The sequence below is a fragment of the Pleurodeles waltl genome, chromosome 6 (genome assembly GCF_031143425.1).
Source record: "Pleurodeles waltl isolate 20211129_DDA chromosome 6, aPleWal1.hap1.20221129, whole genome shotgun sequence".
Lineage (NCBI taxonomy): Eukaryota > Metazoa > Chordata > Amphibia > Caudata > Salamandridae > Pleurodeles > Pleurodeles waltl.
In genome coordinates, this window is record NC_090445.1 from 827,185,883 (window position 1) to 827,203,790 (window position 17,908).

Consider the following 17,908-nt stretch of genomic DNA (forward strand, 5'->3'; position numbering starts at 1 on the left):
TGGACGGAATAACCTCTTCATAAGAGTCCGCCTCGCCAGGTGAAGGCACATGAATTGAGGTCTACCTTTGCCTTTGTTGGTATATTCATGGCATAATGGAACGTCTGTGTGATCGGGGGCCTTGGATCTTGGTCACTGCCTTCAATAATCTATACTCTACAAAAATTATATGGATAAATGTGATGTGCAATTCTGTAGTAGAAGAAATAGTCAACATTATATTGTCATACGAACTGTTACTATATATTCCAATGACGATGCATGTAATTATACCTGTGGACATAAAAAAAGTAAAGTTTAAAAAAAAGTGAACTATTCAAAAAAGAAAGCTGAACAAATCTGAAGTACTTCTCTTTCCTGTCATGTGGTTACATGTTTATCCTATCTAAAAAAGGATTGGCCCAGTGTGCACCTAACACGGGCAGGACGTCGAATGAACGTACACAGCTTAGTGCTTCGCATGCAGCTTTGTCTAAAATTTTGAAATTGTATAAAAGAAAAACATAGGAATATTTTTTGTTGTGAAGTTGTCCACCAGTGACATGAACTACAAACTTTCTAAACTTGCAATGCATTGATCACACCTAGGTATGTCATGGCTATTAGCACGTTGGCTGGCCACATGAGGTTCGATGGTAGTTTGTGAAATGAGAGCCTTTTGAGGACCATTTGTCTAGTTCCCTTTACACATGTATACCAAAATGATCGGTCTGCAAACCACAAAGGAGTCTTAAATCCTATGTTTAAATTAAAAGTCCCTAGTGTTCGTTGTTATACATGCAATCTGAGATATCCTGGATTATTAACTGGTTTGTCTTGTTAGATAAATGCGGTTCAATGAGAAAACCTGGGCTTAATCAAGTTAATTTATGGCACAAAGTTGCAGGCTTTACCTCAGACAGATGCATGTAACGTAATTAAGCTTTACCATAACAATGTTAAAACCAATAAATGAATAAGGAAAATGCCCATGCAAATGTAGTTAAATAGAGGAAGAGAAACAAAAAGAACAAAATGCGACCAAAGCAAAAACAAATAAGCTCAGGAAATACAGATTTTGAAAATGTAAAGGTCAAAAACCAACAAAGTTTCAGTGTTCCTTGATGGGCATGGGTGCATGGTTCCTGCGTAGCTTTTCAAGCCAACTACAAAGGAGAATGGTCAGATGTAGCCCAGCTCAACATTTTATCGTTTCAATTACAAGAAATTATGGAAATCAAAACATGTCAGCAGGGCAAGGAAGCCAACGATGGTCCTATGAGTTCAAGTATGATGAATACTCCAAGGCCAGTTGTCTTGTCAAGTCTCTGGGGTTGGAACTTTTGTGAAACTTTCTGGCTAGCAGTGGCGGCTCTAGAAATTAATATTAAGGGGGCACATATTAGACCACAGATGGCGGGGTCACAATTTTATATATATATATATATATATATATATATATATATATATATATATATATATATATATATATACATATACACACACACACACACATACATATGGTCTGCAGATGTGCTTTTTGTGATTTGGTATAAATCTATTCTGTTGTTTCAAAGTGGTTAAAGGGAAACAAATATAGATATCTAGGGATGCTGATCCAGGCAGAAAGCAAGGCCCTGATTGGCTGCCCAGAACCTGACAGGAAAGTTGCGGCGGCCATTTTGGTTCTTGCATGGGGTCCTGGGGAAAAACATAAATAAAAACACACATAAGGGGCCAGGATAAAGGTATCCTGACGCCATAAGACACATGGAGTGGTCTAGAAAGGGATGCCTCATGGGAAAAAATTGCCCATTTGGTAATCCCTGATGGATCAGTGGATCTGAAGCCCAATGGAAAAAAACCTCACCCTCTCACACACTATACCTCCACCACGCACAGCCAAAGGCCATGCGCAGCATGGGCTTGGGTACATGCTGGGTGCTGAGGGGGGAGTTTGGCGGCAGGGCCTGGCCTCAGGCGATGGTTGTATTAACATTCGGTATTGATATATTACTTAACATTAAAACAGCCTAGCAATTCACTGAAAACACAAAGGTTACAGAGACATTATATTTAGGTTCATGTTTTACCTACACAAAACCATAAAAATTCTGCCGTTATACTTATAGTTATTCTTATCTGAAGAAACTATAACCTGTGCCAGTAAGTAACTTTAAGCCACAAGTTATAGGGCCTGATTCTAAGCTGATTCAAAAGACCGCGGCGGTCATTCTGGGTTTCCCACTGGGCTGGCGGGCGACCGCCAAAAGTCCACCCGCCAGCCCAGTGGGAAACACCCTTCCCACGAGGAAGCCGGCTCCGAATGGAGCCGGCGGAGTGGGAAGGTGCGACGGGTGCAGTTGCAAAGCAGACACTGAAATTCTTTGTGGGGCCCTCTTACGGGGGCCCCTGCAGTGCCCATGCCATTGGCCAGGAACAGGAACAGGATGGCGGTATGGGGTGTCAGAATCCCCATGGCGGCGCCATGGCGGCTTCCCATGGGCAGCGGAAAGTCGGCGGTACACCGCCGCCTTTCCGCTTCTGGCCGCGGCTGTACCGCAGCGGTCAGAATGCCCGGCGGAGCACCGCCAGCCTGTTGGCGGTGCTACCGCCAACCCCTGCCCTGGCGGTATTTACCGCCAGGGTCAGAATGACCCCCATAGTTTCTTAGCATAAGTGTAAGTATAACTGTTGAATTTCTATGGCTTTGTATGGGGTAAAATTTGAACTATAAAGTTCCTGTAACCTTTGTTTTTTCAGTGGATGTATATATATATATATATATATATACACACATATATTTATTCACTGAAAAAAACAAAGGTTACAGGGACGTTAGAGTTAAGAAATAGAATTTTACAAAACATAGAAATTCACTTCAAAATCCAAAGGTTACTGGGATATATAACTAGTGCACTGCTAATTACCACACATATTGCAACACTCACAACATCTTTGATAACATCATTGATAATATCAATGCAATATTTGCAGTCAAAGTTTTGAGGAGAAAACTGTGCATGGCGGGGTGCTAGGTATAGTTACCTTAGGGCACAATTTTTAGTTACTTGAACTAACTAACTGGTGAGTTTCTGTGTTTTGTATGTTACAAATGTGAGCGTAACTATAATGTCCCTGCAACCTTTGTTTTTTTCAGTGAATACGTATGTGTACATATATTTATTTATATATATGTGTGTGTGTGTGTGTGTGTATATATTTATCCAGGGGAGGTGGTGGTCCCTGAGGCCTGGGGTCCGAGACAGACCCCCTAACTCTTTTTAAATTGGTTTTAGTTTGGTACCATGGGGAGGTGGTTGTCTTTGGTGCTGGGAGGGGGGACCGCATTTCTTTTCATTGGTGCACCCGGGAGGTGGTGGTCCTCAGAGCTGCAGGGGGGCCGGGTAGTCCCCTGCATTAGTTGTGATTAGTGCCCCAGGGAAGTGGTGGTCCCCGGGCCTGCGGGGGGCCATTACTTTTGATTAGTACTCTGAGGAGGTTGAGGTCACCATGGCAGGTGGCCCTCACATTAGTACCTCGGGGAGGTGGGGATCCTCAGGGCTGCAGGTGGGCCAGGTGGCCCTCCCATTAGTTGTGATGAGTGCCCCATGGAGGTGGCAGTCCCTGGGGCTGCGGGGAGCTGGGTGGCCTCCCAACATTAGCTGTGATTAGTGCCCCGGGGAGGAGGTGGAGCCCAGGACTGCAGCCCCCACATTAGTTTTACTTCTGTGCCTGGGGAGGTGGTGGTCCCTGGGGCAGTTGGGGGTGGGGGGTCTGCCTTCGCATTAGTTTACATTCGTGCCCTGGGGAGATCGGGATCCCTGGGGCTGCAGGGGGGCCAGATGGACCCCCCATTGGTTGGTATAAGTTCCCCAGGGAGGTGGCGGTCCTCTGGGCTGGGGGCCCCCCACATTACTTTTACTTTGGTGCCCCAGGGAGGTGGCGGTCCCTGGGGCAGCAGGGGGGGCCTGCATTAAAATGGCAATGACCCCAGGATTTGGCCAACCCAGGAGCCCCAGCATTGTCAAGCGCTGGAGCCTCTGCTTGTTTTTTAAACATTTTCAGTGGATCCACGGATCCGCTGCAACTTCTGCTGAAAATATTTAAAAAAAATGCTATTATGCCTTGAGGGGGGGGGGGGGTAGGGAACTCTGGGATCCCAGCACCAGAGTGAAGGGTCAGGGTGCCCCTACCTTCGCCCCTTTTCTTTTTATATGTTTTTTCTGTGACTCAGCTGAAGCCAGTGCCAACGTGGTTGCCTCACTTCCTTGTTTAAGTGTTAGCAGCCAATCAGATCTCAGCACAAGATTGGGAGGGTTCGCAAGGCCTTTGCCTCCCTATACTGTATATACAAATTAGAATTTTGTTTAGTAGCTCAAAAACCACTGAACAGATTTAACAAAAAGGGCTCTTTCTGGACCAAGAGCTACCTTTCTGCCAAATTTGGTGTAATTCAGTCAGTGGTTCGGGCGATACTGCGGTTCAAAATCCCTATGAAAAGAATGAATACGGAAAAAGCATTTTTGTATTCCCCCCGTTTTCTCGGCTGTAGCTTGACGGATCACCCTGAAACTTTCCAGACAGACGCTGACGTGAGCGTCATATGTTCTAGGAAAATGTAGTGAAGATTCATCAAATGACACCAAAGTTATTAGCAAAACAAAAAACGCAAGGTCATAACCAGAATCAAGAGAGCACTTGGACATTTGGCATGCGGAGTAAACTGCATGCCACCCTGACCAGTAGAGAACACAGTCCAAGTCAGGGTAAGCCACAACACAACCTAAATTATCCTGTGCTCACCCTCCGGTAGCTTGGCACAGAGCAGACAGTCTTAACTCAAAAAGCAATGTGTAAAGTATTTGTGCAATAACTCACACCGTAACACAGTGAAAACATGACAAAAGCACTCCAAACCAGTTTAGGAGAATAGATAATATTTATCTGAATACAATAAGACCAAAACGACAACAATCCAATGTGCACAAGTCAAGATATCACTTTTTAAAGGTTTATATGGATCTTAATCCATAAGAATCTGTGGTTGTATCTTTTTAACACACAGTAACTGGGGTGCTTCAAAAATAATGATGCAGAGGGCTCAAGAGGAGGTGATGCATCGATTTTTCGATGCAGTGGAGGTGTTGCCTCAATTCTTTCCTCACGGGCAAGGTCATGCTTTGATTTTCAAGTGCACAGCCTTGGCTCTTCATTGTGGTGAGGGGATATTTTGACACCCAGGGACAATGCGTGGAAAATCCAAAATGCGATGGGAGGATGCAGCGATGCAGTGGTTTTTCAGGTGCGAGACATGCACTGCATTGCATTTTGCAGGTGTTGCGTAGATTTTCAGACACAGTGGATTTTCTCTCCCTGGTGAAGTCTTTGATGGTCCTGAGACTTCTTAACAGGAGGCACACTCAGTCCAAGCCCTTGGATATCACTTGTTTGGGGGGGAGGGGGGTGGCAGAGTCCTTCCAGCAGAGTCAAAGAGCAGCAGGCAGCAGTGCAACAAGCAGGAGAGCAGACATTCCAGAAAAGCAGTCCAGAAGAGTCATTTGGGCAGCCAGGCAGTCCTTCTGACAGAGCCTACTTGTAGGTCCAGAAGTGTCTGATTTTAGGAGGCTCACAGACCCATTATATATACCAGAATGTGCCTTTGACGTAGAGGAGACTTCAAAAAGTGGTTTTGAAGTGCATCAGTTCCCCTTTAACCCAGTCCTGTCTGCCAGGAGATCTGTGGGGCTTTGTATGGGGGTCAGGCCACTAGCCTTTGAAGTGTGAGAGCCCCTCCACCCTTTTTGCCCAGGAAGACACATCAGCATGCAGATGAATTCATATGCAGCTGAGTGTCCGGTCTTTATGGCTCTTTGGGTGGAATGCACAAGGGGAGCTGTCAGCCAGCATAGACTAGATGTGGATTGGAGACAGGCTGTAAGGTACAGAGGGCAGTAAGGGCAGAGAAATGCCTACTTTCTAAAAGTGGCCCGAGAAATGCCTACTTTCTAAAAGTGGCATTTCGAAAAATAGTAATGTTAAATCCAACTCCAAGTTGGATTTCTCTCTCTACGATTCCAACCATACCAAACATAACAATGCCACACCTTTCAGATCAGAAAACCACTTAAAAGTATATAAGAGAATTTCCAATGCTGGCCTATGAGAGGAGCAGACTTCACAAGAGTGAAAAACGATTTTGGGAGTTTTTCACTACCAGGACATGAAAAACATACAAGTGCATGTCCTGCCTTTTACTTACATAGCACCCTCCCCTATTGGCTACCGGAGGCGTACCTTAGGGATGACTTATATGTAATAAAAGGGAAGTTTAAGGCTTGGCAAATAGTTTTAAATGTCAAGTCGACGTGGCAGTAAAACTGCACACACAGGCCTTTCAATGGCCAGACTGAGACACGGTTAAGGGGTTACTTATGGGGGTGGCACAATCAGTGCTGCAGGCCCATTAGTAGCATTTAATTTACAGGCCCTGGGCACATGTAGTGCACTTTAATAAGGACTTATAAGCAAATTAAATATGCCAATTGGGTATGAGTCAATGTTACTATGTTTAGGGGAGGGAGCACAAGCACTTTAGCACTGGTCAGCAGTGGTAAAGTGCTCAGAGTCCTAAAACCAGCAAAAATGACATCAGAAAAAAGGAGGGAGGTAGGCAAACGGATGAGGGAAGACCACCCTAAGGCTGTCAGGTCTATTATTATATCTGTTTGATGCGTTTGTTACCTTCCCCTCTATCTGGCAATGTTTGATTTAGCCCATATGTCTCCTGCTCCTGCGGAAACCCTGCCCAGGTCTAGCAGACAGCTGCCGCCAAACCACTGATGTTTTGCGCTGAGCGGGGATCCCAATACTGGTAATCATTCGGAGCTGTGAAATGATACGTCCACTCTGGCAGCCATCTTGGCTCCTCCCCTCAACAGCCACATATTTCATATGATTCCAGAAACAACCTTTTGATCATAAACGAGATACTGAGTTCGGTGGAAATTGTGGCCTGAGCATGATTCTTTGTACCATTTGACCACAACGATACCAAGGTTATCGTTTGTATAAGGAAGAAAATTGGATTAGCAGGGTCAAATACTGCACTTGCACCAATAGGGAATATGATAAATCTTATGAAAATCTCCTCATAAGTGTCAAATAAAAAAAATACATCAAGAAACATAACAAGACTGTCATCAACCTTGCCAGACTCACAAAGCCATCTACTGAGACTAGCAAAAATGCCTTTTACATTTAATATCTACAGCAAAGACTAGTGCAAAACTTGAACCCAAACTTTGGTACCAGCTAGGTATGAACGAAGGGAAACAAAATTGAAGCACAAATATGTATCAGGCTTCGATGAATGGCTCTCACTGAGTCAGCCTTACACAATTTGTAGAAAAATCATCTTCTTCTTTTTCTGGAATAGCAACTTTATGCCCCAAGTAAACCAAAAAAGTAAAGTGCACAGAATAGTCATTCAATGCACCAGTTTGGCAGAGGAAATACATCTACCACTTCTGCAGTGTAGAGTCGGCACAGTTTTTAAGTTCACCACTAAGTTGGAAGCTATTGTTTTAACCATGGCAGCTCCTGCCACCATAATAATAGTTATCATAAATGAGAAAAACTCTGTGGTGGCTGTTCACTCACGCCATTAATTGCTCCAGCCCTTTCAATTGACACTCCTTTGAACTGTAGCACACTAAGGGCCAGATGTAGGTACAAAGAAATTAGCAACTCGCAATTTGCGAGCATGTGCGACTCGCAAATTGCGTGTCGCTAATAGGAATGCAGGTACAATTTCCGTGGACAAATTGCGACTCGCACCCGGAGTCGCAACGCAGATAGCGAGTCCGCTGTCTGCGAGGTCGCTGTTTGCGACCGCGCAAAAAACAGACACGCAATTTGCGAGTGTGTGTCGCAAATTGCAAGTACCATGTAGATTGATTGCAGGTGCTGCAGAACACTCCAGAAACCACTCCAGAACACTCTGGAAACGCTTCCTGGCACATGATGATGACATCACAGCCAGGAAGTTTACTAATACACCTGGGAGGAGGGAGGACCACACCCATTTTAAACTGCTGAACAGCCAACAGGAGGAACAGCAGCTACAATGGCAGAAACACCCAGAAAGAGGAAATTTAAATTTTCTGAGAAGGAGCTGGAGGTGCTGACAGAGGAATGCTGTCAGCACTATGATGATCTTTTTGGGAAGGCAGCCCTCAATGTGCCAGACTCAACAAAAAAACAACTCTGGCTGGATATTCAGGAAAAGGTGAACTCCCTAGGGGTCAGCCACAGGAGTGTGGATGAGATCAAGAAGAGGTGGTATGACCTCCGCTCCCGGACCAAGGAGAGGGTGGCAGATAGGCTCCGGGAGATGAGAGGCACAGGAGGGGGACCATCATCCGTACCACCACCCACACCCCTGGAGGAAAGGGTGGAGGAGACCCTGGAGCAGGAGGCAGTTACAGGATTCGGAGATCTGGACACCTCGGCGCCCACAACATCAACCGGTGAGTACCATGTGATATGCCTGTACCCCCATCAATGCCATACCCCCACCCACCATGTACACAGGGGCATGCACAACCAAGATAGCTCCATTTCAGGGTAGCAAACACCAGAATGATGCATTATGGGCAATGTAGTCCAGTAGGCAGTCAATAGGCAAATGTTTATTAGGAAGTGTGCAACAGATAGTAGACACTGACAGTCTGTTCCCCATGTCCCACAGGTCTCCCACAAGACACCACCACCAGCCACAGCAGCCAGGTGCCAACAGTCAGCCAGCCCCATGATGAAAGCACAGGAGCTGCCACCACTCCCACCTGCACCACCAACACCATCCCCTTGATGACTACACCTGCTGCAACAGTGGTTCCGGAGGCTGCGCCAGCAACAGCCAGGAGTGCCACGGTACAGTTCACAGGGCATCCACCGCTGCGCAGGCGACGCAGGTTGAGGAGAGCAGGGCTGCAGGCTGAGTCCGGGCGTCCATCCACCACCATGACCGAGGCACAACTGCTACGTGGTCAGCGCCTGCAGAACCAAATGTTAGGGAGAATTAGTGGGGTTCTGCACCGCTTTGTAAGGAGCAATGAGACCAGCATGCAGCAGCTCCATGCACAATTGGACGTCATAGGAAACAACACTGGGGACCTAGCCCTGTCCATGCGGGAACTGGTGGCTGGACTACTGTCACAGAGCGAGGGTGGGCGGCGCAGGGACCGCCAGCTGCTCCAGAGGCTGGACAGGATGGCCTCATCAATTTGCAGACTGGCAGTCAACACCACTGGGCTGTCCAGAAGGACAGTCGGCCTCCAAGTGGAAATGGGCCACTTCGCAGGGGATGTGGCAAGAGGCCTGGGCCAGATCACCCATGTGATCGATCTAATGGAGGCACGGCATGTGTCCGGGGGTACAGGGGACACCCCCCAGGACAGCGAAGAGGGCTCCACTGTGAGCAGTGTCTCTGCTGGTGACACCAGGGTGCTCCGGAGTGGGAGTACCAGGCAGAGCACTGCAGAACAACCTGGGACCAGCCAGGCTGGCAGAGGCTGCCGTAGGTCATAGACTAAACCCTGTCCCTGATGTTGGGGCACATGACGTCAATGTGTCCCATGATTGGTTGGCTTTTTGAATTCCCTGATCAGTTTGTAAAATTGTAAATAGTTCAATTTCTGCACATATTAAATAGTTTTTTTGTTCCACTTAACAAATGGAGTTTTTGGTCAATAGGTGAGTATGGTTGAAGTTGACACGTACCTTCCAAAGTATTTGGTTGCGATGTGTTGCCGTCTCAGTCTGCCTTGATTTGCGATGCTCCGATCCCCATGATGGCGATGTGGATGCTCCTGCTCTTCATCTTCAGAATCTGGGTCTGCAGGGGTGAGAGGTAGCCCACGCCGGGTGGCAATATTGTGCAGGATGGTGCATGCGACAACAATTTTGAATGCTGTAATGGGGGTATACTGGAGGGCACCTCCACTGCGGTGGAGGCATCTGAACCATGCTTTCAGCAATCCGAAGGTGCGTTCAATCAGGTTCCTCGTCCTCTTATGTGCACTGTTGTATCGCCTCTCGCATTCATTGCTGTGTGTTAAGAACGGAGTCATTATCCATGGCCGTAGTGCATATGCACTGTCACCTGTTGGGCACAAACAGTACACTGTTAGAAAGTCCTGGTTGGTGTGCACATTGATCTGTGTGTATGTCTACGAGGTGTATGCAGCTCTACCTAGGAGGTATCCGTCTCCAAACTCCCCACGTTCCAGGCGTTGGTGTATCCCACTGTGCCTAAAAATGTAGGAGTCATGGGTACTGGCTGGAAGTTTTGCGACAATGTCAGTGATGACATAATGGGCGTCACAAACAACCTGAATATTGAGTGAGTGGGTACACTTTCTATTGCGGAAAAGTTATTCCAGGTTTGCAGGGGGGGCATATTTGAATATGTGTCCCATCTACACACCCAATGACATGGGGAAAGTTGGCAATCCGGTAAAAGTCCAGCTTGGTGCTGTTAATTTCTGCCTCATTCCTGGGTAGGTATATGAAGTGAGACATGTGTGTGAGTATGGCATCTAGGAATGCCCTGAGGAACCTTGATAGTGCACTTTGAGATACCCCACCTGCCACAGCAATGACCCCCTGATAACTCCCCGAGGCCAAGAGGTGCAGTGAGCATAGCACTTGCACATGCGTAGGGATGGCGCAGCCGCGCAGAGTCTGACGTTCTAGCTGTGGTTTGAGTAATTCAATTAATTCAAGTATAGCTGCGCTGCTAAGTCGGTATTTGTCGTAGATCTCTTCCTCAGTTTGCTGAAAAAGAGTCTGCCTTGTTCTGTAAATCTTCTCCTGTCTCTGGCTCCTCCTCCTCCTCTGCTGGGCTGCGTGGACTCTCCTCCTCACTGCTATCAGGTATATCTCCGCCATCTTGAGTAACCCAGATGCCTTCTGGGTCTCCTTTTATACTTTGGTAATGATTACCACCTGCTCTGAGTTAGTGGTAAATGGGACATGCAAACTGGGCTTTTTGCGACTAGTCGCAATTTGCGAGTTGCAATTGCATATGGTTTGCGACTCGAAAATTGCGACTTCCTATTTGCGGGTCGCAAAATGGGGTCGCAAATTTAGCGAGTCGGTAACGGCTCGCATCGCTTTTTGCGAGTCGGAAATGGGGTTTTTGCATCCCATTTCCGATTTTGCGCAGTCGCAAATAGCGATTCGGGACATTTGCGACTCGCAAACCTTTGCTACATCTGGCCCTAGATCCACCATTCCTCACTCACCTTGTGACTTCTGCCCCATGCTTCTGTTCCCCATGACTCTGATCTCCTGTATCTGCCCCCTGTGACGCCACCCTAGCCAGCCACAGCCCCAAGACACCACCCTTAAATGGTATCATTCACACCACATGGGTCTTGGAAATGCATAATCAATTATTTGAGATTCTATTTGCCATCCAACTGTTTTTAAGCTCCTCCAAGATGATTTTTCATCCTACCAATACAAGAGTGAAGCAGAGAGGGGAAATAAGCTATTTTGTTCTGGCAACTCCGACTTACATCAAGCTTCTGTTAGACCAGAGTTCCTGTTTATCGGTATTTAAAGCAAAACCTAAAAACTGCATTTTGTAGTACATTTACATTTAATTGTACTACAATAGCAGTTAAGCAGAAATCTCCATATGATCAATATACTGGAAAATAAAAAAGTTTATTTAACTTGAAAAACGTTAGTAAAAATAATGTTATGTTACACATTAATATATATATTTTTTTATATATTCAGGTTAAATGCAGAACAAAATAAAAAATGTAACAGCACTGTTAAAATAATTTTGAATTATATTGTTGGACATGGCCCTTCTTGCAGGATTATCCCCCAAATTTTTGCCTCCTTCTTACTATTTTTTCTGACCGGTTTTTGTTGGCTTTAGGACTCTGGGCACTTTACCACTGCCAACCAGTGCTAAGGTGTACATGACCTCTGTCTAAAATATATTGGTGATTGGTTTCTCCATGATTGGCTTTTTTGATTTACTAGAACTTCCCTTGTATAGTGCACCGGGTGTGCCCAGGGCCTGTAAATCAAATGCTACCAGCACTGATTGTGCCACCCACATAAGTAACCCTGCAAACATGTCCCAGCAGTGCCTCTGTGTGCAGTTTTAACCTGCCATTTCGACCTGGCAAGTGCACCCACTTGTCAGGCCCAAGCCTTCCCTTTTACTACATGTAAGTCACCCCTAATGTAGGTCCAAGGCAGCCTCATAGGCAGGGTACAATGTATTTAAGACGTAGGACATGTAATGGCGTGTTTTACATGTCCTGATACTGAAATACTATCTAAATTTGTTTTTCACTATTGCAAGGCCTATCTCTCCCATAGTAACATGGGGATTGCCTGGAAATATCTTCTAAGTGTAATTTCTCCTTGGGAGCAGATGGAGATACGGAGTTTTTTGGTCTCCAAATTCACAATTTAAAAATACAACTTGTGGTGAAGTTGGTTTTTGAATTGTAAGTTTGAAAATGCCACTTTTAGAAAGTGGGTATTTTCTTGCTTAATCATTCTGTGCCTCTGCCTGTCAGCTGAATACACAACCGGGTCAGGGTGACAGTTGGACTGTTTGCGTTTTCACTCCAGACAGTCAAACAAAGGAAGCTGAGATGTGCCCTGCATATCCTAATGGCCCATCACCAGGCTGATGGGTCTTCCTGAGCTAGAGTGGGGGAGGAGATTACACCCACACCTGAATAGGGCTGTGCTTGTCTTCACACAAAGCAGTCTCCAACCCCCTAGAGTGTGTTTGGAGCCAGGGCAGGGAAAGGCAGGGTCTTGTGCACTACAAAGACTTTTCTTTGAAGTTTGCCTTTTTCAAAGACAGAAATGGGTATGAGTACTGGACTTCTGACCCACAAAGTTATAATTCTTCCGTACTGAGGACATTCTGCCAGGAAGAAGACCTGGATGCTGTAGGAGGGACTGCCACTATCCCTGTTGCTTTGCTGTGGTGGCCTGCTGCTGGGAGTGAAAGGACTGGACTTTGCTTTCTACATCCTGCTTCCAAATGTTCTCCTAGGATTTGGACTGAGCTTGCCTTCTTTTAAGAAGTCTCAGGCACATCAAAGACTTCCTCTGCCAGCACCTTGGTTCTCTTTCCGAGAGTCTTGACTTGCCAAGTGGTGCCAAATCCAGCTCCAGGGCGCTTGGGAGTGAGTTCTGGTGCAACAAAGAAGAAACCAAGCACATCAACTCCAGAGCGACTATGTATCTGGTGCCGCTGTTCTCTCTGCACCGCTGCCTACACCAGAGCCATGGTCTCCCTGAGTGCAAAAACCGCAACCTGCAACATAGGCCTGGTGCCGCTGCAGAGCCTCTGATGTTCCGCCACAGCATGAGTCCCAAGTGCTGTGTCACTGACATCCATGACACCCAACTCTGCCTCCGCTGCAGCACCTGTGGTGTGATCATGACACCGCAAAGTCGGCACCTCGCATCCCGACCTTCTGGATTCATTGACCCCACTTTGTCCTAAGGAACTGATGCCTCGCCCTCAACTCTGCATCACCTCCCCTGCAACCATAAGGTTCCGATGCCTCACCTTCTCTTCCCTGCAGTAAGGAACCAATGCCTCACCTTTACAGTCATAGTAAGGAACCAAAGCCACACCTGCTCCAGCTACGCCTTACCTCTCCGACCCTGTGCAACGTCTTTGTTTCCTCATCGCTTTCTAAAATACTGTACCTGGGGTTTGTGAGACCCCGTGACCGGCCCACACTTCCTCGCTAGTGGCATCTGAATTTTAAGAACAACTCTGTCAAAACACTGTGATAGCCCCAGTTGGAGTTATTGTGTTTCTAAGCGCTTTACTAAGATTGAATTGTTTAAAAAATTGTGGGGGTTATTACAACTTTGGAGGAGGTGTTAATCCGTCCCAAAAGTGACGGTAAAGTGACGGATATACCACCAGCCGTATTACGAGTCCATTATATCCTATGGAACTCGTAATACGGCTGGTGGTATATCCGTCACATTTGGGACGGATTAACACCTCCTCCAAAGTTGTAATAACCCCCTGTATATCTACTTGTAAGTGTTGAATTTTTGTTGCTTTGGTCTTGTTTAACTCAGATAAATATTGCTTATTTTTATAAACTGGTGTGGAGTCCTTCTGTAGTGTTTTCACTGTGTTACTATGTGTGTGTGTACAAATACTTTACACATTGCCTCTGAGATAAGCCTGACTGCTTGAGCCAAGCTACCAAGTGTGACCAGGGGTTATCTTAGCTGTTTGACTCTCTTACCCTGACTTGAGCCAGGGCCCCTTCTTGGACTGGTGCAAACCACTGCCAACTAGAGATCCCAATTCTAACATGCATCATTAATTAATTTAAATATCTCAAATTAATTTTCATTTTCTGTAGTTTAAATTATAAAACATATTTCCCACCTAGAGTAAAAACATATTTTTTTAGAATGCAATAATAAATATTAAAAAATGATGTATACAATTGATGATTAAAAACAATTTAATTATATTTTATTAATGTTTAATGTTAATATTGTTAAATTCAAAAAAGGTTGTTAAATATTTTATAATCAAATAATAATGATGTGGTATTTTATACATAGTACACATGTATTTGTATGTACTTATATTTTTAACTATATGAAATAACTTAATTTAACTTAACATTGTTTCCCATGGGGTTTATTTTTAGGTCTATACTTCACTTTCTATGGGAGTGTGTTGCAGTATCAGTGGTTGGTCATGTGTGATGCTGGACTTAGTATTGCTTCTTTTTGGCAGTAGTAACTTACATTTGTAAATCTGGCTCCATGCCCGGTTCCATGAGGTTGAGACATTCAAGTCTACACTTTTGAGTAACGTTGCGTTCAGATTTTTGTGAATCGCTATAACTAGTAAAGCTACTTGTGAGTGTAAGAGTAAACTTACACATGTAAATTACTCACAAGTGTCAAAAGTGTAAGTTACCCTTGGGAATAGCCTGGAAGTACTCTACATGTAAAAGGCTGTACAGCACCCAGAGGCGGTACCCGGGAAAATTGTCATATTCAAATATAGTCAGCAGTCTACAGATCTGTGTCAACCCTCAAGTTGCTCACTTTTCTTTTAAAAATGCTGCAACAGAGTACATAAAAAGGGTCTGTGGTGTATCTTCAAGAGAGTAAATGCTACTGTAAATGCTTTGGGCCAGACAGAAAGAATGGATCTGCAGGACAACATGGTTAGAGTTGTGAGTTTCCATTTACAGACAAGTAGGGAAGTTCGAATGGCGATGAAAAGTACTGTATGGCCAGATTACAAATACACCTCTAAATCCTGCAACTTGCAAAACTTTAGCTGGTTAAGGCTCCTAAACTTGTAGAGATAAGTGCCCTGGAAAGCAGCACATGGCATGCAAAATCTGGTAGGAAAGAAACTCGCCCTCGTTTTATGCCTCATTTCTGAGGCCATACCGTGAAATGTGAGATAACCTTCGTACCTGGTAAATACCAAACCCCCATTGTATAGGCATTTACTGGATGGAATAAATGCCTCACCACATTCCAATCAGACCCACTTATCATGATGTCCAATGTGCTAAACAGTGTGTTGCATAGAACTTTGAAAAATAACGGACTGAATGGTAAGACAGTTTTTTACATGGGTTCAGGGCCGGCTTTAGCGCTGGCGGCGCCCTGTGCGACAGTCTCTTTTGGCACCTCCCACCCCATGACCACCTCCTCGGATTCCCTAACTACCACCCGAAAAATGTGCCCCCCATCTCTCAATACCCACCCTTTTACATACATTCGTTGGTTTTAAAGTGCTTGTAAAGGCTGGCTTTACTGATCCACTCAGCTATCCACATAAAATATAGTTCTGTTCTTTGCAGCAGGCTTATTAACCCTCTACGCTACTTTATGGTGAGTGAAAGCTGCAGTGAGACAAAACTCCCACCTCCCTCCCTAGCAGGAACATTAATCACAAGAGGTATCTTTATATTTGAATTGCTTCCTGGAGGCTGGACTCACAAGGAACTTTTCAGCAGGTGCTTTTAAATTGCGATTTTCGAAGTTATTGCTAAACACAGCGCCCCTCTGAGGTTTGCGCCCCCCAATCCAGGACAGCACCCTGTGCGGCCGCACTACTCACACCGCCCGAAAGCCGTCCCTGCATGGGATCATTAATACCCACACACCATCTAATTTGTGACGGCCAGATTTTAGTTTCTAACATCAGTACAGTATGTAAAAAATGAAGGGAGTTATTTATTGTGGATACACTCGCGCTTGTGCGGTACTGCATAATTTTGCACTGTGGACACAGCTTTCTGTAATGAATAAGTATATTGGCACAATGCCCTTTGCACCTGCATGTCAATGCCCGCACCAAACCTTAGTAAATAAACCTCTATTAATTCTGTGTCAGATGTCTGTGCCACGGACATTCACTTGAAACTTTGGAAACCAAAAGTCATCTTTTGTTTGATGGATTGGTATTTCTAACAATTTAATTTTTGGAATGAGCAAGTAAAAATAACATATGCAATTTAAGTAGATTTTTTTTTATCTCTTAGGTTTGAAGTTTTTAATTTAACCTTTTTGTTTCCAACCCTAGGTGCAGAAGAAGATCCAGGAGGAGATTGACATAAAGATTGGCTTTGATAGGCAGCCTATGATGAGTGACAGAAGCAGGCTTCCCTACCTCGAGGCAACAATCCGCGAGGTGCTGCGTATTCGGCCTGTGGCCCCTCTCCTTGTTCCACATGTGGCCTTGAAAGACTCCAGGTGGGTGAGAGAGAGAATGTAGTCTGTGGACTCCTTCTACCTGAATAGTTGCAGATAGCATCAAACGACCAGCAATTTTATATGCGTTATAAATGTCAGGACACGGGCTATACATTACTTCCTCATCACCGTCCTTCTCGTCCCAGTCCTAACTGAATGAGTCTTTTCCACCTTTGGCAGACTGTTAGATATTTGGTCTCTAGTTGGCAGTGTTTTGCACCCTGTCCAAGTAAGATCCTCACTTTAGTTAGGGAAAGGGAGTCTCACAGCTAAAATAAGCCCTGCTCACCCACTTGGTAGCTTGGCATGGGCAGTCAGGCTTATCTCAGAGGCAATGTGTAAAGTATTTGTACAAACACACAGTAACACAGTGATAACACCACATAAGTACTCCACACCAGTATAGAAAAATAGTTAATATTTATCTGAGTAAAATAAACCAAAACGACACAAATCCAATATACGTAAGTAAAGATACACATTTTCAAAGATTAAGGGGCTGTTTAGGAGTTTGGCGGACAGAAACACCCGTCTACCAAACTCCAGAAGGGATGGATGCTGCAATGCTGGCAATCTCCCCACCGGCCCCATTACGATTTTCCCACTGGTCTGACTGGCAGAAACCTAAAATAATAATAGAGCCAGCTGCAATGCTACCACATGCCCGAGGCATGGGCAGTGCAGGGGCCCCCCCGGGGCACTCTGCACTTGTTCTTCGCCAGCCTTTTTATGGCGGTTGAACCTCTATGAAAAGCCTGGTGGAGAACAAGGTTGTAATCAGCAGGGCAGGGCTGAGTTCAGCGACCACCTGGCTGATTACAACCTGCACCGCCATCAGGATCTAAGATCCTGGCAGGACAGCAGTAGGTTGGTGGGTCTGGCCGCCAACCTCATAATATCGCCGTCAGACTGCCAGCCTAGTAATCAGTCCCTAAATCTTAGTAAAGTGCTTAGAAACACAATAGCTCCAACTGGGACTATCACAGAAGTTGTTCTCAACAGTTAAACGCCACTCATGAGAGGGTGCGGGTGGGCCATGGAGTCACACAGACCCCAGGTACAGTACCTTGGAAAACAACGAGGAAACAAAGACATTGCATGTAGTCTG

At 45.4% G+C, this 17,908-nt stretch overlaps 1 protein-coding gene across 1 annotated transcript in view; it reads left to right on the plus strand.

Annotated features, from left to right (window-relative positions):
* The window catches only part of CYP17A1 (cytochrome P450 family 17 subfamily A member 1), a 137,145-nt gene that overhangs the window by 79,643 nt on the left and 39,594 nt on the right, over window positions 1–17,908 (plus strand). The window contains exon 6 of the mRNA XM_069239497.1: window positions 16,631–16,800. Coding sequence (XP_069095598.1) covers window positions 16,631–16,800 — 170 coding nt within the window. The remainder of the gene's footprint in view (window positions 1–16,630; window positions 16,801–17,908) is intronic.